The sequence below is a fragment of the Siphateles boraxobius genome, unplaced genomic scaffold (genome assembly GCF_051911475.1).
Source record: "Siphateles boraxobius isolate OS27281-9 unplaced genomic scaffold, OSU_SipBor_1 25, whole genome shotgun sequence".
In the NCBI taxonomy this organism is placed as follows: domain Eukaryota; kingdom Metazoa; phylum Chordata; class Actinopteri; order Cypriniformes; family Leuciscidae; genus Siphateles; species Siphateles boraxobius.
In genome coordinates this window covers 31,537,878-31,561,029 of record NW_027508866.1, presented here as the reverse complement: position 1 = coordinate 31,561,029, position 23,152 = coordinate 31,537,878, and the positions used below count along the sequence as shown (strand labels likewise).

General features: G+C 37.2%; 2 protein-coding genes across 2 annotated transcripts; both read left to right on the top strand.

Moving 5' to 3' along the window:
* The first annotated feature begins 8 nt into the window (after nucleotides 1-8).
* ess2 (ess-2 spliceosome associated protein) lies at nucleotides 9-6,173 on the top strand. The gene is made up of 10 exons (XM_077243513.1): nucleotides 9-757; nucleotides 1,075-1,243; nucleotides 1,349-1,438; nucleotides 2,144-2,295; nucleotides 2,398-2,515; nucleotides 3,115-3,245; nucleotides 3,351-3,453; nucleotides 3,634-3,743; nucleotides 3,934-4,049; nucleotides 4,982-6,173. Exons 1-10 carry the CDS (start codon nucleotides 632-634, stop codon nucleotides 5,262-5,264), a joined length of 1,398 nt encoding a protein of 465 aa, XP_077099628.1. The 5' UTR covers nucleotides 9-631; the 3' UTR covers nucleotides 5,265-6,173.
* A 611-nt stretch (nucleotides 6,174-6,784) lies between these two features.
* dgcr2 (DiGeorge syndrome critical region gene 2) lies at nucleotides 6,785-21,864 on the top strand. Its single transcript, XM_077243512.1, has 11 exons — nucleotides 6,785-7,180; nucleotides 10,102-10,134; nucleotides 10,374-10,496; nucleotides 13,066-13,152; nucleotides 14,059-14,269; nucleotides 14,360-14,436; nucleotides 16,269-16,451; nucleotides 16,569-16,772; nucleotides 17,490-17,642; nucleotides 17,720-17,956; nucleotides 19,054-21,864. Exons 1-11 carry the CDS (start codon nucleotides 7,105-7,107, stop codon nucleotides 19,290-19,292), a joined length of 1,623 nt encoding a protein of 540 aa, XP_077099627.1. The 5' UTR covers nucleotides 6,785-7,104; the 3' UTR covers nucleotides 19,293-21,864.
* The last annotated feature ends 1,288 nt before the right edge of the window (nucleotides 21,865-23,152 follow it).

Sequence of the window (23,152 nt, the reverse complement as noted above, 5' to 3'; positions counted from 1 at the left end):
GTTGCTCAAATCCTGTATGAGTGTCTTTCTTCTGTTGAACTCAAAAGCAGATATTTAAAAGAATGTTGGTAATAAAACAGTTGACGGTAGTAAATGACTTCCACAGTAGGAAAAAAACTACTTTGGAAATCATTGGCTAGCATCAACTGTCTGGTTACCAGTATTCTTTAAAATATTTTCTTTTCAATTCAACAGAAGAAAGAAACTCATAAAGTTTTGGAACAACTTGAGGGTGATTAAATGATGACAGAATAATCATTTTTGGGTGAACTAGTTCCTTATATCGAAGTTCATTCAAATGCGGTCGCTAGTCAAAAAGGTGGCGATAGAGAGTCTGTGGTTCCTTGTTCAGTGTAAATAATGATAAGACGAAGAAGATACTGTTCCTGCGTGCGATGTGACGACGTTCATTTGTTATTATATGGGTTTTCGTTATTATTCTTCATTAAGTGATTGTAAACACCAACATTTACCGCGAGCTATTGATATAATAGGCAAAGACATTCCAATGGTATTCAATTAGTGAAAAAAACGAATACTTAGCGTAGAGGCTAACGTAAACAACGTCTTACCTAACTTAATTGTGCGTTACCTCACTGTAAAATAAGAGTTTCATTCTTCAAATAAAAATATGGAAGATTCCAAAGAGAAAGCTTTGAGTATGATGTCTGGTATTACTACAGTCGCTGTCAGGAATCCTGTAGAAGAGACTGAGAGGCCGAAGAGAAAGATTCTCGATGAAGATCAATATATAGGGGTAAGACAATGTTATACTGTTGTTATATAACGGATGCCCTGAAATAATTTATAGTATTATACTTGATCATTTAATAATTCATTGAATTACAGTTTTAATGTCAGTGTGGAGTTTGATTTTGAAATGGGTTACTTGAACAGTTTTTTTTAAAAAGGCGGTAGCCATCAACACCATAAACATAGTTTGCAAAAAATACTAAACCCCCAGCAACAGCAGCTTGAGTTCAATGTGTCACCTGTAAACACACTTATAGCTGCGTAGATTCTTCTGTCTTGATTTGCTAATGACACCTTTATCTGTCACAATTTCTTCTGAAGAGTTTGGAGAAGATCATCCAGAGGGACTTTTTCCCAGATGTCTCCAAACTTCAAGCGCAGAAGGATTATCTGGAGGCGGAGGAGAGCGGAGATCTGGAGCGGATGAGAGAGATAGCCATCAAATATGGGGCTGCGATGGCTAAATTCACCCCACGCACCTATGTGCCCCGTGAGTGACATTTCTTACTGTGCTTGGTTGATTATTAATGATAATCACTACTGTGTTTTGCACATCATCAATTATCTGCTGACTCATCATTTTATTCCTATTTAGACGTGACACCTTCCATATTTGAGACCCCAGATGGCCGAAGTGCATCTCCCTCGTCTTCACATAGCAAACACAGATCAGCAAAAGATGATGGTAAGTGACTGCAAATTCTGCTGAACGCAGAAGAAGATATTTTGAAGAATGTCTGTAACCAAACAGTTAACGGGTAGGAAAGCGAGGCTGTGAGGGATAGACTTAACGTGTTTTCAATGGCATCTGCTATAAAAAGCTATATAAAGCTCCTAGATCACTTATCATTTTCCACAGCTCATGCTGTCTGGAGTTTTTTGTCTACTGAAATTTCTTGGAAAGATATTTTTGCAGTGTTCTGTCAGCAGAACAATAAAACAATAAATAACAGCACAGCCCAATACCACATCCCTCACAGCCTGTAAATGATGACAGACTTACATTTTTTGCGGGGTTAACTATCCCTTTAAGTACATTAAAACAATTGTTATGTATATATGCAAATGTGGCGGCATCAAATATTCACACATACATTTTCACCATGTTTTTAGGATATGTATATATATTATATGTATGTATAAACCAAGCAAATGACATATGAATAAACCCTACTGTAAAAACCTTCAGAATATAGACAGGAATAAACTGTAAACTTTGGTGTAAGTGCTACTGAAGTGATTTCTGTCTCAGTGCATAAGGAGAAAAAACTAATTTTGAGAAAACGGCTATATATAATATAAAAGTGAGATTTCAAAAAGGCTTCTTTTTGAACATTTTAAAGCTATATGAGATATGCTACAGGCGTTCTGTGTTATTTTTCTGGAAAAGATGGTGAAAAGGTCCTTCCGTCCCTGGACCATTTTCTTGCTAAAAACACGAGTGAGGACAATGCATCCTTTGAGCAGATAATGGAGCTTGCGGAGGACAAGAACAAGCTGAGGCATTCGTGGCTCTATGAGGCGGAGAATGAATTCAAAGAGGTACAACACAGTAATAGCTACTGCATAATGCATATCATTGAGTTTTGTGTCGTTGAGTCTTGTTTTGAGTTCTGATGATGCTTATTGTCCTGTCGTTTGAAGAGGCATGAGCAGAACCTCGCTCTACCATCCTCAGAGCAGCAGGCGCTGGAGTGCACCAAGGCAGGACTGGAAACATGGCAGTACAAGGCCAAAAATGCACTCATGTACTATCCCGACGGTAAAGTTTTCCTTTGAGGAGCCTCATAAATTTATCATTGCATTTCCTGAACTATTAATAGCATGATAATGAGAAGGCCTGGGTAGTATTTTGAATACAAAATTATTATTTTTTTAATCATTCAATTATAATCAATGTTAAAAACAGTTGTGATGTTTAGCATTTTCGTGGAAAATCAACATTGCTAGATTTTTTTTTACAGGATTCTTTGATAATAATAATTCATTACATTTACGTAGTGCTTTTCTCTGCACTCAAATTGCTTATTGAAGTTTAAAAGAACAGCATTTTATTTGAAATAGAAATATTTTGTAACATTATAAATCCCTTTACTGAGACTCCTGATCAATTTAATGTGTCGTGTCCTTGTTGAATAAAAGTATTGATTTCATAAAAATAAAAAAATTTACTCACCCCAAACATTGATTTTATATACATATTGTATAAACATATGTACTCAACTTAAAACATTTATATATATATACTATACATATTATTATATTGTTGTTTATATATATATATATATATTACATTTTTAAATAATGCTAATAGGCAAGGAGCCATACAGTAAAATGCCTGTTTCTTTTGTTCCCCAAAAGGTGAAAAAGACGACACACTGTTCAAGAAGCCACGAGAGGTCCTGTACCAGAACACACGGTTTGATATCGACCCCTTCTGTAAAGCCCTGAACAAATCCCAAATCCAGCAAGCTGCTGCACTCAATGCACAGGTAACACTGATTTCTGCATCTCATTGGTCAGCTTCAGGTCATAAAACACTTTCATGAAAAATGACTTAACTCACTGCGTATTTCTCTTCTTTGCCTTCTGTCTAGTTTAAACAAGGCAAGGTTGGTCCGGACGGCAAAGATCTCCTGGCTCATGAATCCCCCAAAGTAAATGGTTACGGATTTGAGGGAGAAGCCTCCCCTGCTCCTGGTGAGTTAAGAGAGAGAGGAAACTATTTTTATTTATTAGTTGATTGATTGATATCAGCTCATCAAGACGTTTTTTTTTTGTATTTTTATAAAGAAATTTATAGCTTATCACTAGGGTTGTCAAACACTCATATACAAGTACATGTGTCATGTTTTCCTGAATGGCTTGTTTGTTTTTAAGGTGTTGCAGAGTCTCCGCTGATGACATGGGGTGAGATCGAAAGCACTCCGTTTCGTCTGGACGGCTCAGAATCGCCCCTTGTGGAGAGAAGTCACGGCCCATCGTTCAAGGTTCAGTTCATTTCTAGCTAGCAAACAGAAATGGCTGTTTTCATGCACTTGTGTATAATTATATAAACACAATATTAAATTTTTATTGATCTTATGTTTTTATTTTATGAAATAAAAATAAAAACATAAGATTTACTGTCCAACATTTCAGTAAAAATGCTGAATGCTTATTTGTATGGATGTTTTCTAGATTCCAGAGCCTGGGAGAAGAGAGCGTTTGGGACTGAAAATGGCCAATGAGGCTGCGGCAAAAAACAGAGCTAAGAAACAGGAAGCGCTGCGCAAAGTCACTGAAAACCTTGCCAGGTAAAGAAAAAGTATTGAGGCATACAGTCTGTGACTGTAAAAAATGCTTATATTTTACCTGTTTCTAGTTTAATCAGGTTTTCTTTTTTACAAATGATCAGTATAACAATTTGAGTGAAAAGTTTAATTGAAAAATGAACAAGAATTTTCACATGTATTTGTTCGAAACCCCCCCCCCCCCCCTTAATGACAACAGCAATCACACGCAAAATATATGCATCTTATCAAACTTTAATTTTCTTTGTTTAATTTTCAAAATTCATTTCAAATGGATTTTAATTCTCTAGAATTGCATTGTGGTTTTCTTTTGGGGGAAAAAAAACACTATTTATGCTCTAAAATAGTGTTTAGACAAAGTCATTTTTCCTAATGCTTTTCCCAAAATTTCCCCCGTTGTGCTTTTTCGGATATTACCTTTCATGTAGTGTGTAATATAGCTGTTTGTGAATGTAAACGGTCTGCAAAGTTTGAAAGTGCAGGAGTTATTCTAGTTATTGAGTTATTGTCTCCCCAAAAGAAAGAACCGATTCAAAACTTCCTTGAAAAGAGTCATCAGAATTGCCAGTTTAACGGTCCTTGCACGAGGAGTCCGAAATTCTCGTCCGAAATTTTCGTTTAAAATAAAATTTCACGTTAAAAAATAAATACGACCCCACGTTGCGTCAATCACATTTACACACTGCCTCCGAAACTTTTGTCCGTCATAAAAAAATTCGAAGCAAGCATTTTGAGAGGTGATTTGACAATTCAGAGCCACCAAATGACGAATAAATTTCGTAAATTTCGAACTGCAAGGACCTTAACTTCCTACGTAGGTTTGTAACATGATTGCATAATATGGTCTTCATTGGTTTCCCACAATCAATGTCTACATTGACCCGTTTGGAAGTGGGGTTTTTTTCTAATCATTTATACGTATTACTCTTTTCCAGCCTCACTCCGAAGGGACTGAGCCCCGCAGCGCTGTCTCCCGCCCTCCAACGTCTAGTAAATAAGTCGTCCAGTAAATACACAGATAAAGCCCTGAGAGCCAGCTACACCCCATCACCTGCGCACAGAGGTGCCGGCTCGAAGACTCCTCTCGGAGGCCTGACCACTTCCTCCATCACACCAACACCCGGAAAAGCCATTACACCGGCAGCCCAGGACCCGGCCTCCATCACAGACAACCTCCTACAGCTGCCCAAACGGAGGAAAGCCTCAGATTACTTCTGAAACTAAACACTTCACAAAGACATGAGCAGGGTTTTTATATTTATTCTTTTTTTTAAATTACTTCTTTCTTTTAAAAACTGTGAATCTGAATTAATCATCGGTGTTTCAGATATCTTATTTTTTAGACTGGCTGCAACTTTTTTTTGCTTTATATTTTTAATTTAGCTAGCATAAATGTCGTTTTTCAGCATCATCCACATCAAGTGATTCTTGCGTGAATCAGACTTTCATTTGATCCACAAGTGCTCCAGAACTTTACTACTCTTTATTTGTTTTCAGTACTCCTGAATTTTGTGCATCTTTTATGATGTTGAAGACTTGCACGATCTCAGGGGCACAATAAAGTGGAGTTCTACAGTTTAACGTGCCTTTATATCATTTCACCCTCCTTATTTTACATGATCCATTTGTTGAACCCATCTTTGGGTTGGAGGCTGGACTCGTACACTATACAGTATATGAGAACTTTCACAGCACGCAAGGTGGCAAAGCACCATTTTATTAGCTGAAGCTTCTGATTTGTCTGGGAACTGCCATTGTTGTGTAGATCAGACTGACACTTTTAAAGCTGGGAGGAAACGCTTCATATATTACATGACAGACTGCTAATGAGCCTCTTTAAGGCAGGACTCACCTGTTATATGATGTTGAGACAGACTCTCCTTATTCTCACACAGTTTTTGACAGAAGAAAGAATCATGTCTTTTTGTAGATATCCTTTCACAGCTAACAAGAGGATGAAGAACAGGGTATTAACAGTGTCTGTGGAGAACTTCTATCTAAGAGGAACGGTGTGAAGAAAGACTCGAAGGCTCCACAAAATCCTCACCAAACTCGGCTTCTCTGTGTACATCCAAATAGATATAGAAGCAAAGGAGATCAATAAAGCATTTAAAGCAGGTAATGTGATATTATGTGTTCAGTAATTTATACATTGCATTCTGACATCTCAAGCTAAGTTAATACAATTGGTCCCTAACTAACTCTTGAGTGAAAAGATTTTTCAATATTTTTATTCTTATGCTCACCAAGACTCCATTAATTTAATCAAAAATACAGCATAAAAAAGTAATATTGTGAAATCTCATTACAATTTTAATTAACTGTTTTCTATTTGAATATAATGTAATTTTTTCCAGTGATGTAAAGCTAATTTTTTAGCAGTTTCAATCCCAGCCTTCAGTGTCACATGATCCTGCTGATTTGCTGCTCAAGAAACATACTATTATTATTAGCGTGTGAAAATTAACCGTAATAATTTTTTTCTGGATTCTCTGATAAGTGGAAAGTTCAAAATAACATTTATATGAAATATAAATATTTTGTAACATAACTATCTTTACTATCACGTTCTAATCAATTGAATGCATTATTGAATAAAAGTTAATTTCTTTTTTACTGACTCCAAAACTACTGAACAGTATATATATTTAAAGGTAAAAAAAATCCATTAAAAATCGGTGTGAAACCTAAAGGAAAGGTCGTGCATCTGATAAAATGCGTTGATTATGCGCCTCCTCCTCTCGGCTGTGGGCTGGAGAACATGGTTGGGATTGTTTTGATGGGACGGTGGCGGAGCCATCTTGTTTTATATCCGTCCTAAGCCCGTTTACCGAGCCAGAGGAAACAACCATGGAATATGATACTATATCCCGACCATAGCCAACTGAAATAAACACATTCGAGTATCGAAACTCATTTCTTATCGACGGAATATACGTTACGCAGCGAGCAGAATCAGTTGTTCGATCATTTATTTATCAACATCGGGACTGGTGCTTTTAGGTGCATTTTCTCTCGCACATTTTCTCTGGTGTAAGATACTATGAATGGAGGATAAATGTTGCCGAAGGCTGACAGCGGTGGTTTTGTGCTTCTCCTCTTCATTCTGACAATAATAGATCCGCCACGGACAGGTAAAGGTGTTGCTTTATTCAATGCATTTGCTGAAATGGTGTTTGCTGCAGTCTAGGCTGGTGATCGACTTCCAGCTCTGCTAATATTCGCCAGTCTCGCGCAGGCCGTCAGGGCCTTTAACTAACTATATGTTATCATTTATTCTTATGAGTAATATTATTAAACTATACGCCTTTTTATTAGATAACTGTTTTAACAGTATGCCTTAAAACTACATAGTATATATTTATGTTACCAGCTTTAAGCCTATTTATTACAAACCATGTGGCAAGCTGTTTTAACATGTATTCCTTAAAACTGCATAGTATCTGTTTGTTACTAGTGTTACTACTCAATCCAGTAGTGACTAACGTACTGTGATCGTTTTAGTTTCACTTAATGACTGTTTATTAGATTCATTATTAGATTTACACACTACTGTAATGAAAAGGCTAGTATAATTGTCACGTGTGCCTGTTTTATTCATTAATTATTTACATATTCTCTTGCATCTATTCACTATCCCAACAATAACATGTAACTATTCCATTGCTACTGGTAATAAAATGGCAAAATGTTGCCATTTGCTAATTATTTGATTCTGATTAGTATGTTTATTGTTGGTACCTATTCCAGCAGTTTTACAAGTGCACTTTACTAGTCTATTCCAGTAGTGTGCAAAAGTCGGATTCTCGAAGTAAAACTCTCATTCATTTTCTCCATAGGGGAGTTGATTTTGATCAATAACACTTTATTATACAATAAGTCTTTTACGGTGATCTGCAAGGCTGAGAATCAATGGAATATGCTTTTGTTAAATAGGCCTACATGCCTGCAATATTTCAGCATTAAAGAGAGATTTCACCCAAAAATGATGTCATAATTTACACATCCTCAAGTTGTTCCAAACCTGTATGAATTTGTTTCTTCTGTTGAACACAAAATTTCAGGGTGAGTAAATGATGACAAAAATGTAATTTCTGTCCCTTTAAAATATAGGCATGTTTAAAAGGGGACACATCTAGCCTGTGATGGCGTGTCTGGTCGGATGTTCCTCTGTTAGATGAAAGGTTTATTAATCCTTTTGATATATAAGGTGATGCATGGAAACCCAGTGGATCAAATAAATAGGACAGTATTTAGGTTAATGGCCTGTTATGTGCTTTTCTGCATTTAATTTCCATGGGGAAGCCTTGGTTATTTGTTCAGTCTGCACTTGTTTCGAGGCAGGTTATTGTGGTCTCCGTGCTGAATCGCATAGAATAAACCGACAGCTGGTGTTTGATCGCAGTGTGCACTCTTCTTAAAGTCCAAAATATTTACACTTGATCACCATGCATGTCTTTACTACTGACATGGGAGACTTTTTATTGCAAAACAAACTCAAATTGATGATTTTCAGTTTTCAGTTGCATCACATGTTCAAAATACTCAAAGTAGGTCAGTGAACCATATATATTATCTTATACAAATACATATTGATGCTGAATTCTTGATAATGAAAACTTGTCTATTTGTCAACTAAATGGATTATTCTTAATATTTAGGTGATCAGTGTAACTTATTGAGTTGGTAGTTTTTACCCGTCGAACAGCTGTTCAACTGTTCCCAAGGTTCTTTCTGTCTTCAGCATTTAATGTGCTGAAAATCTGGCCCTGGTAATCCATAGGAAAGAGCACACGGGTCATCCCAATGTCAGTGTGTTTGTTTAGGGATAACTTTAGATTCAAGGGTTGGACAGGTGATTGATTGAATGTCTGGACCTCCCAAGAAGATTTTTGTAAAAATTGTATAATTAGTTTGTCTGTTGTCTCTGAAGAGATTGTTTTAGCTGACTGCAGGATCTGGTTAACTGGGTGTTTGCTAACATCAGATAACAGAAATGATTTTATTAAATTACCTCAAATTAGACAGTTGTCTTCTAAGTTTTATTACATGTCAAAATAAATAAATAAATATTGCATTATATATATATATATATATATGTGTGTGTGTGTGTGTGTGTGTGTGTGTGTGTGTGTGTGAGTGTTTATTATTTTATATATATGTACAATAATATATATTTTATTATTTAGATATTTATAATATATATGGATGATTATTATTACTATTATAAATATCCATTGTTATAAATGTGTGTATTTGTATCATACACACAAAATGTTATCATTATTTTTAAATATATAATGTTAATTTTGGCCATGTATAAATGTGCATTCATTATTATACATATATAATAAATATATATTCTTCTACATAATTATTATTTTTAAAATATTTATTACTATTATTTTACAAAAAATAAGAATTTGAGCTTTTTCTTTATTTATTTTAATTTACCGAAAATAGGCTTTGCTTCTTTTTTAAAAGCAAATATAGGTAAATATTTTTGGGAGCCTTTGCAACCTCACAACTATAAATGCGTAAGAGATTTCTGGTCACTTACATTGACTTCTGTTTGCAAATACAGATGTTTCTGTACTATCTATTAGTGGTTCAACGGACCACAAAACTCACGGTTTGGATCATATTATGTTTTTTGAGTCAAAAATATTTTTTACATCATCTACACCAATACACCACAGCGAAAACATTAGCACAGCGTGTGAATACCGAATTCAATTCTTTTAGCGCTGGAATGGTTTAAAATCAGTTGAATGTGTAAACCAGCAAGACAAAACACATGCAAATTATAAACCTTCAAACTATGGCAGTTAAATTCAAAATGAATCCGCGAATCAGATGTGTCCCTAGGTGCCGAACCGTGAGGGCTGGTCCGTACGGATCAACAATAATCCGTTTAACCCCTACTATCTATTGTTATTTATACCCTGATAACCAAGAGACAGACTGTCTCCCGAGCCTTTAAGAGATTAGGAGATGTTATATTGCTGAAATCAGCCCCTTTAAATCAGTCAATCTGCTTCCTCTCCCCCCGCAGGTCCACGGATCGCTCGGGCCAGACTGCTGTCAGGTAAGCTGCATTCTGTCTCCGGGGTTTTCTACTGTTTTTCTTCGACACTTTGACCCTGTTTGAGTCTCATCTGGCTTAGCCTGATATTGACACTATCTTTGATGGTCTCGTCATCTAAATTTGGCTTTGCAAACGGCACTCAAGAGACTTTTAGTGTTGTATAATAAAGCCTGTTCATTTGTAATGGCTCGGCTGCTGGAGTTTGTTTGAGTGTATTGTCTTGACCCGCTGTGTTTCAGAGCTGCGCTGCAGTCCTGGCCAGTTTGCCTGCCAGAGTGGAAATCTGCAGTGCATCCCCCTGTCCTGGCAGTGCGATGGTTGGACGGCCTGTGAGGACAAAAGCGATGAGATAGATTGCCCTAGTAAGTACACACAGTTACACATAGTCACATTCTGGTGCAATCCATTAAACACGGTCATGCTCATGTACACAATAGGAACGGGTTCTCTTCCGACTTATTCTGTCACTTTGCCAGCTCTTGGCAACCCGGATCTTTTTGTTTGTTTTGCCTTGCGGGAGGTGTGCTGTCATTTCTGTGTCTTAATCCCAGAGTGAGACACGGTGCTCAGTCTGATTCCTGGACGGGATAACAGGAATTACAGAGCGGATTTACTGAGCATGTGATCTGTGTCTCGTAGTTCCTTCAAGCACTAGTGATCAGAATCACACCAGGACACATGATTACAAGAGAACATTCATCGCATCCAAAGAAGTTTGTGTTTACATAATTAATGTGTTTACTGTGTAGAGTTATTTTGTAAACACATGCATGTATATATTTAAGAAATATTTGCATGTATATACTGTGTGTGTATATATATGATATATCATTTATATTATATATAAAATTAATATAAATATTGTATGTATAAATAAAAAAACTTGTTATATGTTTACATGCATGTATGTGTATTTATATATACAAAATAATTATACACAGTACACAAACATATATTATGTAAACACAAACTTTTATTTTGGGACGCGATTAATCGTTTCACAGCCCTAAACGTAACCCTTAAAAACTGAAGATGAGTTGGTATTGTAAATCTTAGACTGGGATATTTTGGGTATTTTGATGTGGTGACATGATTGTTTATTGATTTAATCTTCTCGGATTGTTAAGTGTTCTTCATATCTCTTCCTTGATTTATTATGTGCTTTGAAGTCTCGTAAATTTCTCAGTGACACTTTTCAGTAAAGAGATTAGATAACTCACTCCTTTTTGGCCAGGCATCATTTCACATCTATGGTGATCAGTAGGGCTGAGTGATATGTTGAATATTTCTGCATTTGTGCATGCTGGTAATATCAAATTAAACATTGCAATTATTTTATTGCTTTTATTTGGTATGTAATGCATTGAGACGTTTCATTGGTGTCTCTGATGTAAACTTCAGTTTTACCTTATTTTGAGTCATATCTGTGAGACAGTTTAAACTGTAAGAATATATATATATATTTACAAACATTAACAATTTAGAGATAATTATTATAATTATTAGTAATTTCATTATTATATTTAACTATTAAAATACATATAATTGTATATGAACATATATATTTATACTATTATACCATAAATGGATCCCATTATTGTTTAAAACAAGGTTGTTGTTTTTTTACTGTATATGTATTTTTGTTATGGAGCTACTTTTCAAAAGTGACTTTATGGTGAAGATGACAGTTCCTCTGATTTTAAGCCATTTGACCGAATTCATAAGTTTCGAGAATGAATATCATCAAAAGTCAAAAAGACATAAAGATTTTATAAACTGTGAACTCTTGTGTAACCCCTGCCTTGTACACTGACGTTGTAATCATTAGTGGACAGAAAACACTGCAGGTTTACACACTCATCTTGTAATTAATCAACCCTTTTCTGACATTGCTGTAAGCGAGCCGATATTCTCAGGAGTTGTTGGCTCAAGGCCTGACTGATCTACAACCTTACTTTAATTCCTGTTCGGTTGTCGGATTTGTTCTGCTTCTTTTTTCTTTGAAAGCAAGCAGGAAGTAGTTTAATTAGCATTCTGTATGTATTAATGTCTCTGGGATTCTTAGAAACTGTTCTTTGTTTAGCAGACCTGCTGTCACTTTGTTTCACTTCCGTTTGCTGTGGATTAGGTATTTAACGTCATGATTTCCTTAAAGGCACAATGATTGACTTATACACAGATTTTACATTGGACATTTAAGTACGGATAAACTACCAAAACTTAATTATAATATAATTATACAATTAGTTGAAATTTTTATAACATGTTTTTTTATTTATTACATTTTCTTATTTATATCATATGGCTCAAACAACGTGTCGTGGACGATTTTTTTCCTTTTTCCAATTTTGTAAACTCATAAAAAACATTTGATTTACCCAAGAGCCTCACATTTAGCATTCATAGTTTTGTTCATAGTATTTGAGAATAAGGGCAATGATAAGGCCATTCAGACAAGTTTACTTCTCTTTCTGTTAAGAAACTCTTCAAGAAACAAGATCCTGAGCTCACTTACTCAGAAACAACTCAATAATATTAATCAACTTATGAGTCTGGGAAACAGGAGGAAGAATTCATCCCACAACTCTCCACAAATTCACTACAGCTTATATCTCTGCTGCTCCCCTTTACCGTTCAATTGATTGCAACTGGTCAGAGTACCAAAACATTCAAATATACATATAGATAATAGATAATAGACATCAATAATAAATAAACCTACACCCTCAGACGTAATAAATGGATTGATATATTGATTCATTGAAAAGATCCAATGACCTACCCTGTAGCATCTTGTTGAACGTTATTGTTCCAGATGTAAATTTATAAACGATCATTTTCACAGATGATTTATGCTTCAGCCTTATATTTAGACCATATATAAGTTCATCATAAAGCATTCTGATGATATTCCTTGTCGCACTCTTACAGCAATAAAGGAGGAACGGTTTCGTTACAGCAACGGTTTTGAGCCGGTGGAGGACGTCATGGGTGTCGCTCAGCCAGTGCGCTTCAACAGTAAGATCCTTCCTGATGCCTTTAAAACACTCTGCAATTCACTTTTGAAACGCTCTTTATATGCTGGGAAGGCATTACTAAGTAAAACATTTCCATTCAATCACATAGAACACTGCAACATTAAAATCGACAAGAAGACTGGAGTAATGATCCTTAAAATTCAGCTTTGATCAGGAATAAATTACATTTTAAAATATATATTCAAATAGAAAACAGTTATTTTAAATTGTAATAATATTTAACAATTTTACTTATGTATTTTTGATCAAATAAATGCACATTTCTCTCAAAATAAATGTAAAATCTTATCAACCCCAACATTTTTTATCGTGATGTGGGTACATACACCTATTTGAATATGCAAATGCTTAAGAGTCTATGACTGGATTATTATTGCAGTTATTATGTTTCTAGCATGTTATATGTGTAGCAACAGTTCTTCTAACCCTAATTGATGGAGTGTGTAGCTTTTCATTTTTTAAACAAACATGTAGGAAAAAAGACACATCATGGCCATATTCCAGGAAGACAATATCAAGAATCATCAGGCTCAGATTGTGAAAGAATGGTTGTGAGGAGCATGAAGAATCATTTTCACACATGAATCGTCTCCTCTGAGTCCTGTCCTTAAATTCATTGGGAGTCTTTGGGATGTGCTGGACTCTTGCATTGTCAATACACAACACAACATGTATTTCCATCAAGAGGTGCATCAATATTAGGTGCATTTGCCTATTTAAATCCAAATATTGGATTGGCTGGGAAGTTTAAACATATACAATAGAACACAACAATAGGCTTATGGTGGGGAAAATCCCTCTCAGAATCTATCAAGTCATGATAGGAAGAATTCAATGAGATGTTCATATTATGATTATCTTAATATAATTCTTCCTCTAAACACAGAGAAGTGTCCGAGTGGCTGGCACCATTACGAAAAAACAGCTAGCTGTTATAAAGTCTACCTGAGGAGTGAGAACTACTGGCAGGCGGTGGAAACGTGCCAGAAAGTCAACGGCTCCCTCGCAACGTTCGGCACCAATGAAGAGCTGCAGTTCATCCTCAAGATAGAGGTGGACTTCGACGAGAAGGTGTGCGAGCGCAAGGACCAGTGCAAGTGAGTGTGAAGAAGCTGTTTTCTGAGGAAGAGATGAGGTGTTTAGCAGTTTGGAGTTTTAAGCGCTGTGGATGTGTTCTGTCGTCGCAGGTTCTGGGTGGGATATCAGTATGTGATTACTAACCAGAATCATTCACTGGAGGGCCGTTGGGAAGTGGCGTACAAAGGTTGGTTTTTATCTCACATTTATTGAAGAATAATTCACCAGAAAAGAAAAACCTGTCTTTCCAAACGTTCCAAACCTGTCTTTCCTCTGTGGAGCACAAACGTGTAGTTTTTGATGAATATCTTGGCCATGAAAGTGAATGAGGACTGGAGCTGTCAAGCTACAGAATTAACAAAAAACACCATAATGACAAGTGAAGTTTTATGATAACTTTGTGTGAAGAACAGACTGGAATTTTAGTTTTTATTCACTGAAAACGGTCACTGTTGACTGTGTGTGACTGAATTGAACTTCAGTTTGAATTGTGGAATGAATCATTCAGACTGATTTTGTGAACTGAATCTTTGAAAAGATCTGACTCAAATGATCAAAACTCGTGATTTCAGTGAATAATTGCTTAATTTATGGTTATTTTAGTATTACTTTTTGTATTATAATAATATAATTTATTATAGTATTTATTGCTCACTTGAATTGGCTTTTATATTTATTTTTGCATTTTACCTTTTCATTTTATGTTCTTTTTTCATTTGTATTAGTTTTTGTTTTTTTGTTTATATTTTGCTTTGTTTATTTTATTTTCAGTAATTTTTTATTTTACTGCAGTTAGTTGCAAGGCAACATTTCTAATGTCTGATCGAGTTTTGTCATTTTAAGTTTTTCATCAAATATTTATATTTTATATAAATATTATTACATTATTTGAAATTTGTAATAATTTTCCATCTAATTTAAGTTAACAATAACAACACTGGTTTTGAATTATGGCTACGAATTACGATTTTCTGTCATAATCATTTGTTAAAGGGATAGTTCACCTAAAAATAAAAATTCTGTCAGTATTTACTCACCCTCATGTTGTTCTAACCTCGTAAGACCTTCGTTCATCTTCGGAACACGAATTAAGATATTTTTGATGAAATCTGAGAGCTCGATCACTCCTCCGTAGGCTTCTTAAGGGATTGAAACTTGCCGGCCTCGAAAAGTTATTAAAGACATTGTTAAATAGTCCAAGTGACTACAGTGGCTCAATCTTAAGTTTATCAAGCGACGAGAATACTTTTTGTGCGCAAAAACAAACATAAATAACGACTTTATTTCAACTATTCATTTCCTTCTCTGTTGGCCTCTAGTCAGTTAAACTAGTGTAATTGCGTAGAGCTACGTCACACGTAGGCTCACTATTGGCCGACGCTGGTCATGTGTGTGATGCGTGTGACGTACAACAACAGAAGCTTACGCTGTTAAACTAGTAACCTGACTAGCAATTTCGACTCCCTGCCAGATTATTACCCCCCTCTTTGAAGTCAGTATCCTAACCCCACCCCTAATCCTAACCCCTCTCCCACAACTAGTCCTAAACCTACCAATACAAGGGGGGTAATAATTTGGTGTGGGGTCAGAATTCGGCACAACACCGGCAAATTCAATCCCTGAAGAAGCCTATGGAGGAGTGATCAGCTCTCAGATTTCATCAAAAATATCTTAATTCGTGTTCCGAAGATGAACGAAGGTCTTACGGGGTTGGAACAATTTTCATTTTTGGGTGAACTAACCCTTTAACAAGCAAGTATTGATTACTTCAATGAGCTCATTGGCACTGCCTTAAATTATTACATTGTTTAAATGCATTTTTTGCATAAATTATTGAATTGTTTAATACATTTTTAGCTAACTGTGATTTGTATATGTACATTTCTGAAATGCATAACTTAGACAGCTACTTCTGATAACAGACCACTCTAAATTGTAATGTGGACTGCTTTGAAACGATACATGTATTGTGAAAACGCTATACAAATACATTTGAATCTGTGTGTCTACTCCTCACAGGGTCCATGCAGGTGTTTCTGCCTCCCGAGGGTCTGGCTAACTTCGGCGAGGCGAACCCTACGCAGGATAACGTGTTTTGTGCCCAGCTACAGCGCTTTCAGATCAAGAGCATGAACGAGCGGGGCTTGCACAGCTGGCACGCGGAAAACTGCTACAAAAAATTCCCCTTCCTCTGCAAGAGAAGTACGTCCAGCATGTATAGACAGATGAGCCCTGTGATGCCATTAACTTAAATTAAGGCATTCTGGTGTTTTTTCCCCCATGCTAGTACTATATATAATACACTGGTTTCTTCAACAGGACAAACTTGTGTGGATATCAAAGACAATGTGGTAAATGAGGGCTATTACTTCACGCCTAAAGGGGACGACCCGTGTCTGAGCTGCACGTGTCACGACGGCGAGCCGGAGATGTGTGTGGCCGCCCTGTGTGAGCGCCCACAGGGATGCCAGCATTTCCGCAAGGACCCGAAAGAGTGTTGCAAGTTCACCTGCTTGGATCCTGGTACTTTCACAGTCTCACCCAATCACATTGTGAACTGTATGTCAGTTGTATGTGCTTTAATTTAAAGATTACTGGGCAGACATGTATTGAAATGAAGATAGATCTGTAAATGTGCACCATATGTGAATTCTCAGCCATTTTTGTGATGTGAAGTTCTCTAGTCTGACCACTAGGTAGAGCTACTCTGCCTTCTTATTGTATATCTATAAACGCATGGTATGTTTGGAATAGCAAACTACCATTATTTCATTAGACAGCTAAAATTAAGACATTTTTATAAAACTTTTAGGACATGATGTGTATTTCTTAGATTATTTGTGCAATGGCACTTGCTGACTTAAACGGGCAACATAGTATTGTCTTGTAATAGAAATGTAGCATACATTAAATTGTGGTTGAGTGAGGTGGCCAATATAATTGTTGGAATATACATATTATGTACTGTATATATCAGTGTAATATTAGTTTTTGGTGTGTGTGTATATATATATATATATAGTGCATTATCCACTGACAATTTCACTGATCAAATATCAGCATATTTATATCTATCACTACAGCGTTTTGCTTTTAAAATGAATTCTAGGCAGTATATACTGTTCAGTATGCAGTATACTAGTAGTCTGTTTCACACATATCTCTCAGATATACGTAGTCTCAGGTTGTTGTGTCCTTGTAGAAGTGAATCTCAGTTGTGTTGGTTCTGTGTGTTTGTAGACGGCAGCAGTCTGTTTGACTCTATGGCCAGTGGCATGCGGCTCATTGTGAGCTGCATCTCGTCCTTCCTCATCCTCTCCCTGTTGCTCTTCATGGTGCACAGACTGAGGCAGCGTCGGCGAGAACGCATCGAAACTCTCATTGGAGGAAACCGTAAGGCCCTGTTTGATCATCTGACTGTATGCACATCTTAAAGCGCTGTTTTTCTGAATCGTCGTTGTTTTTCACAGTGCACCATTTCAACCTGGGTCGGAGAGTCCCTGGCTTTGACTACGGGCCGGATGTCTTTGGAACGGGCCTGACGCCTTTGCACCTCTCCGATGATGGTGAAAGTGGAGCGTTCCACTTCCAGGAGCCCCCGCCCCCTTATGCTGCCTACAAATACCCAGATATCCACCACCCCGATGACCCTCCTCCTCCATATGAGGCCTCCATCAACCCAGACAGCATCCTCTACATGGACCTCGGTATGTCTTTCCATCAGTGACACTGCGTTTTTCATTATTTATATAGTATTATTAGTTTATCATTAATTTAAAGTCTTTATGGATCACACTGTGAGCTCTCATCCAAAACCTAGTGAGTTTCTTAGCTAGACAACTTTTTTTTAGTTGTCATATGCATTATTATTATTATTGTACATTCTAAGATTTGCATTTTGCATTGTATAACCCAAGCCCACACACACACACACACACACACACACACACACACACACACACACACACACACACTTGTAGTTTGGTCTGGACCAAAAAAAAAAAATTTAGTACTGGTCCGCTTAGCATTCACATTGGCATTTTTTAACACCGAAACTAAAGCTGCCAAACCATAGGCATAGGAATAAAGGCATAGGTATATTTTCACAACCTGATTGGTCAGATTTTATGATGTATATTTTGCGACGGAACTTACCGAACATCTAAAACAATGCTGTGTTCTGGGCTAAATGCGCTCGTTGTATGTACGTAGCCTACATGATGGTATTTTGACCTGCTGAGAACTCGTGAAGAGCTTATAAAATGTGTAAAGGAGTTAAAACAGTGGCATGAATCCCTCCGTCACACACTAAGGAAGATCTGCTGCGACGAGACGCGGTTCTGACAACATCGCGACTATGACGAGAAAAAACAGGTATGCTTGAGCATTCAGTCCTTTTTAGGGTCACATCTTGTGACATCATGTCCAGTTTCAATTGACTTTGGTCCGTGTTGCTTTCATATTTCATTCAAACCACACCAGAGTTCGTTTGGAAGCGGATCGAGACCCATCTTTTCAGCGTTCATGCGTTCACCGGGGTTCGGACGGCAGCGTTCACACTTATTCAAATGAACCGCACTAATAGAGCAATCGCACCAGGATTCGCTTTAATTAAGTGTGAACACACCCTTACACCACATTGTGACCCTCACATTTTAGTTTAATAGTATTTTAATCTGTTTAAGAACTGAGGCAGGGTCAGACCATCTGACTGACATATAAAGTGGCTAACCACAATAGCAATACTAGACAGCAATGCAGCTCCCTAGGATGAGCTTCCGTTCACTCCCTGTTCTCTCCGCAGGGCGGACCGTGGTTCCGCTCGCGACTGGGCATATGAGCGGCGCAGCCAACTCTCTCCAGAGGGATTTCCCCGAGCCGGCACTCCCCGCCCCCCCGCCGCCCCTGGAGGAGCGCGAGGACTCCATCGACAGCAGCACCTTACTGGTCTCTCCAGACACCCCCAGCGAATCAGAGGCCAGCATCACGCAGAGCTCCAGCGCAGACTGCAGCAGCGGCCCCTCGCTGAGCACCATGGTGTAGGTCATAGGGTACGTGTCCAGACTGATCACTACTAAATCAAGGAGGCTGTAGGACTGTTCAGAGCAGAGACTTCAGACGTGAAAGAAAAGACGCTTGTTTCGGGTTTCTGTTCGGCGTTTTTTCTGCTTGAGTCACATGTAAATACTTCCATCGATTGAGTGGCTTGATGTTGGGGAGGGTCGATAGAGCACCTCTCTCTGAGGTCTACACTGGCATGTGTCGATCACCACACTTTGAGTGAATGAACCGGTTGATGAAAAGACTTTTTAGGCCTTAGTGGCGTAATCCAGTCAACCTGACGTTCTCTCACTGGAATCATGTCCTGCACACTGACTCTTTCCTGGCACAGAGAAGCTATTTTTTTCTTGATTCATTACTGCTCTGTCCAAACTGACCCTAAAGAAACCTTTCTTGTGTGGTCAGCCGTCGGCGTTCCTGACACCTGTGCTTATCTACGGGAAGGATCCGTTTGGATGTGAGCAATACCATTATCTGGATTTCTGTGATGTCTGTTTTTTACGTTTCTCTTTGTCGGATCAGTAGCACAAACCTCAAAATGAAGAAGAAAAAAAGTTTTGATTCTTTTAAATCAAGGTACGAGTCTGTTTAAGCCACTTTTTAAGGATCCTGTTGTGATGTTTTTTGGGGTTTTTTTTGCAAAATGCAAATTTTTTTTAATGATATGAATCTCACAAAAGCTGTGAAAAATTACCAGTTTTTACCCAAAACCGAAAAGAAAATTATATTTTGCATAGAAGCTTATTGAACCATTTATATTTCAGTGGCCCACAATTTTTTAAGAAATCTAATTTCCATTACTGTAATGCTGGAAAAAAAAACTTGCGTATATTAAAATTACACATATATATATAGTACTCTACAGTTGAAAGTATTGGTCATGGTGGTATTTGTGGTAATTTTTTTTATTATTTTAGCTAAATTCGATTTTTTTTTGCAATACAGTAGTGAAGAATTTGTATTATTATTTTACTTGTGTTAATGAGTATTTGGGGTTTGGCACTGATTTACATTTTGAATTTAGAATGTAACGGTTAAAATAAAAAGCTGAACATTTACAGAAGTAATAAATATTCTCACTCATTTTTGCCTCTCAAGCTGATCTCAAAGTGTGCTGAAACAAATCATGGTTTTTGAAATAGATATTTCTTATTGAGATCCTGAGTTTGGATATACACGTTTAGACTTGCCTACGATGAATTTGAGTTTTGTTTTCATGGTCTATGTGTGTGTGTGCGTGTGTGTGTGTGTGTGTGTGTGTGTGTGTGTGTGTGTGTGTGTGTGTGTGTGTGTGTGTGTGTGTGTGCGCGCGTGTGTGTGTGTGTGCGTGTGTGTACGCGTGTGTGTGTGTGTGTGTGTGCGTGTGTGTTTGTGTGTGTGCGCGTGTCTGTGTGTGTGTATTTTTCATTTTCAGCATCTGTAAGCTAAGTGCTCTCTTCTCAATTGTGTTTCGATGTAAATCACAAAGTAAACCATTTGTTACTTGACACTAAGTAAATGTGAGCGTATATTTGCACACGTGAGCGCGTAAATGTACATGTATGTAACAGCAAAACTTTCTCTCTTTTTTTTTCAGTCGTTTAACAATTAACAGACTACTTAATTGCCATTTGGACATTTCCATGAATGAAATATGAATTTAATGAAGTGCATAAGTTATGAACATGAAGTATAGATTTAGATTGTGTCTGCATTGTTGCTCACTGAAATGAACAGTGCTTTCACAAAGTTGTTAATCTGACTCCTGGATTTTGTAAATGGGAACATACCTCTTTTTTTCGGACTGGAAATGCAACAAAAAGCCCAAACTGAATGACAATCAGGCATTTCATACAAAGATGTTTTTGCACATCAAAAGCACACGGCCCTGCTGTGTTGGGCTGAATGAAATACAAAGACAAATTAATGTGGCACACAGATCCCTTTTCCTTCAAGATCCATCACCAGCACCAAAATAACTGAGTATGTGGAGACGCATCATGAAGACGTTTCTATCATTCTTTCACTGTATAGTCTTTGTTTTGCATTTAATTTCAGGGTTTCATTAGCACAGACAATCCTGTGAACATTAGTTTGCTTTTTATTTTGTGTGCTTGTTAAATGTATGTATAAGCGTGTGGATTGGTCGTGTGTAATGTAAAAGTTGGCATGAATGTTTTACAGACCTACGGTTGCATGTTTTACTCTTTTGCGCATGCAGAGAGGACGTCTCTTCTGCTGTTGTACTCTTCATTTCTGCTATGCTTACAGACGCTCGTCTGCAAACTGAGGTTCGAGACATCTGATTACTCTTTTCCCACATACCATTTGCAAACTTTTTTAAATAAAAAAAAGTAGAGAATTTCTTTTAGATAGACTATGTGGTGCAACAAGGAAAAAAGCATCATGAAATTTTATGTAGAATGCAACAGTTGGTAAATATTCCGATTATTGAATTTGTTTTTTTCTTTTTTATGTCATGTACTGCTTCTTCTTTTTTTTGTCAGAGGGCTTTTTTTCTCTGAAGTAGATGTACATCTAATCAAATGCCAAATAAATTGTACCATGGAGGACAGCTGTGTTTTTGTTCCTTTTTATAAATTTTATTTCTGCATAATTGGGAGTTTAAAGGGGCTTTATTTTTGAACTTTCAAGTATTAAAGGTAGGTTAGGCAATTTGTTTTATAAACCCTTTAGGTTATAGACCCCTTTTCAGTTGGTAAACATGGTGACGTTTTTTTGTGGGCGGAGCTTAGGTGGTTGCAGAACGATTCCACTGGCCGCTTCCCTAACTTTAGTTTGCAAGTTTTGTTAGCTTGTTTTTTAACAATGACTGGAGAAAATCCGATTTTATCTTAATGTGCAAGTTCACTCACTGTCCAGGACCGCGATTGTTATTTGCAAAAGTTAATTTTAACGGACGGAACCAGATTGGCCGACCCATACATGCTCAGTCAATGGATGGACGATCTGACAGGATTAACGTTAACGCTAGACTACCTCCGGTTGAGTGGGCTGACTTCTACACCTATCCAGGGGCGTCATGCAAGCCAAAATTCTGGGGGGGCACAATCTGAGACGTTGCAATTGTTTTCTGATGGGTGATATGAATCATCTTAGGAGGGGTTTTTAAATTCTGGCTGCTAAACATACCATTTCAATGCAGTTTTGGAGGGACAGAAATACCTTAACGGAGCTAGCAGCAACCCTCCTCTATCTGAGGACTAAGCTAAAGCTCCAGTAGGTAACTTTTGTAAACAAATATTTGTTAAAACTGTCATTATGTCCTGACAGTAGAATATGAGTCAGATAATCTGTGAAAAAATCAAGCTCCTCTGGCTCCTCCCTGTGGTCCTATTGCCATTTGCAGAAATACACCGCTCCCGGTCAGAAACAACCAATCAGAGCCAGGAGGAAATTCTTAGCAGTGTCAATCACGCTCGTGTACGCGCTGATCACCCCTCTCTTGCACAGCGCGAGCGCGTACCGTCGTTCGTGACCCTCCTGTTCGAACTCGTTCATCCGAATGAACGAATCTTTTTTCGAATCATTTCGTTCATTCAACGAACGAAATGACTCGAATAAAGATTTGTTCATTTTGATGAACCAGTTTGAACAGGAGAGTCACGAACGTGCATCACAGAACAGAGCAAGGCGAGCATTTGTGCTTATTAAACTTAAATTTTTTTATTTATTTTTTAAATGACCGATCGTTTCGCTAGATAAGACCCTTATTCATCGTCTGGTATAGTTTTAAGCCCTTTGAAGCTGCACTGAAACAGCTGGTCCTTTGGTCCTTGAAACGTTTGTGTCCTATTGAAGTCCATTATATGGAGAAAAAGCCTGGAATGTTTCCATCAAAA

Coding starts and splice junctions, on each gene's coding strand:
- dgcr2 (XM_077243512.1), top strand. CDS start 7,105: ATGTTGCCGAAGGCTGACAGCGGTGGTTTTGTGCTTCTCCTCTTCATT. Junction 7,181..10,101: donor AATAGATCCGCCACGGACAG/GTAAAGGTGTTG, acceptor CTCCCCCCGCAG/GTCCACGGATCGCTCGGGCC. Junction 14,270..14,359: donor GAGCGCAAGGACCAGTGCAA/GTGAGTGTGAAG, acceptor CTGTCGTCGCAG/GTTCTGGGTGGGATATCAGT.
- ess2 (XM_077243513.1), top strand. CDS start 632: ATGGAAGATTCCAAAGAGAAAGCTTTGAGTATGATGTCTGGTATTACT. Junction 2,296..2,397: donor CGGAGAATGAATTCAAAGAG/GTACAACACAGT, acceptor TGTCGTTTGAAG/AGGCATGAGCAGAACCTCGC. Junction 3,744..3,933: donor GTCACGGCCCATCGTTCAAG/GTTCAGTTCATT, acceptor GATGTTTTCTAG/ATTCCAGAGCCTGGGAGAAG.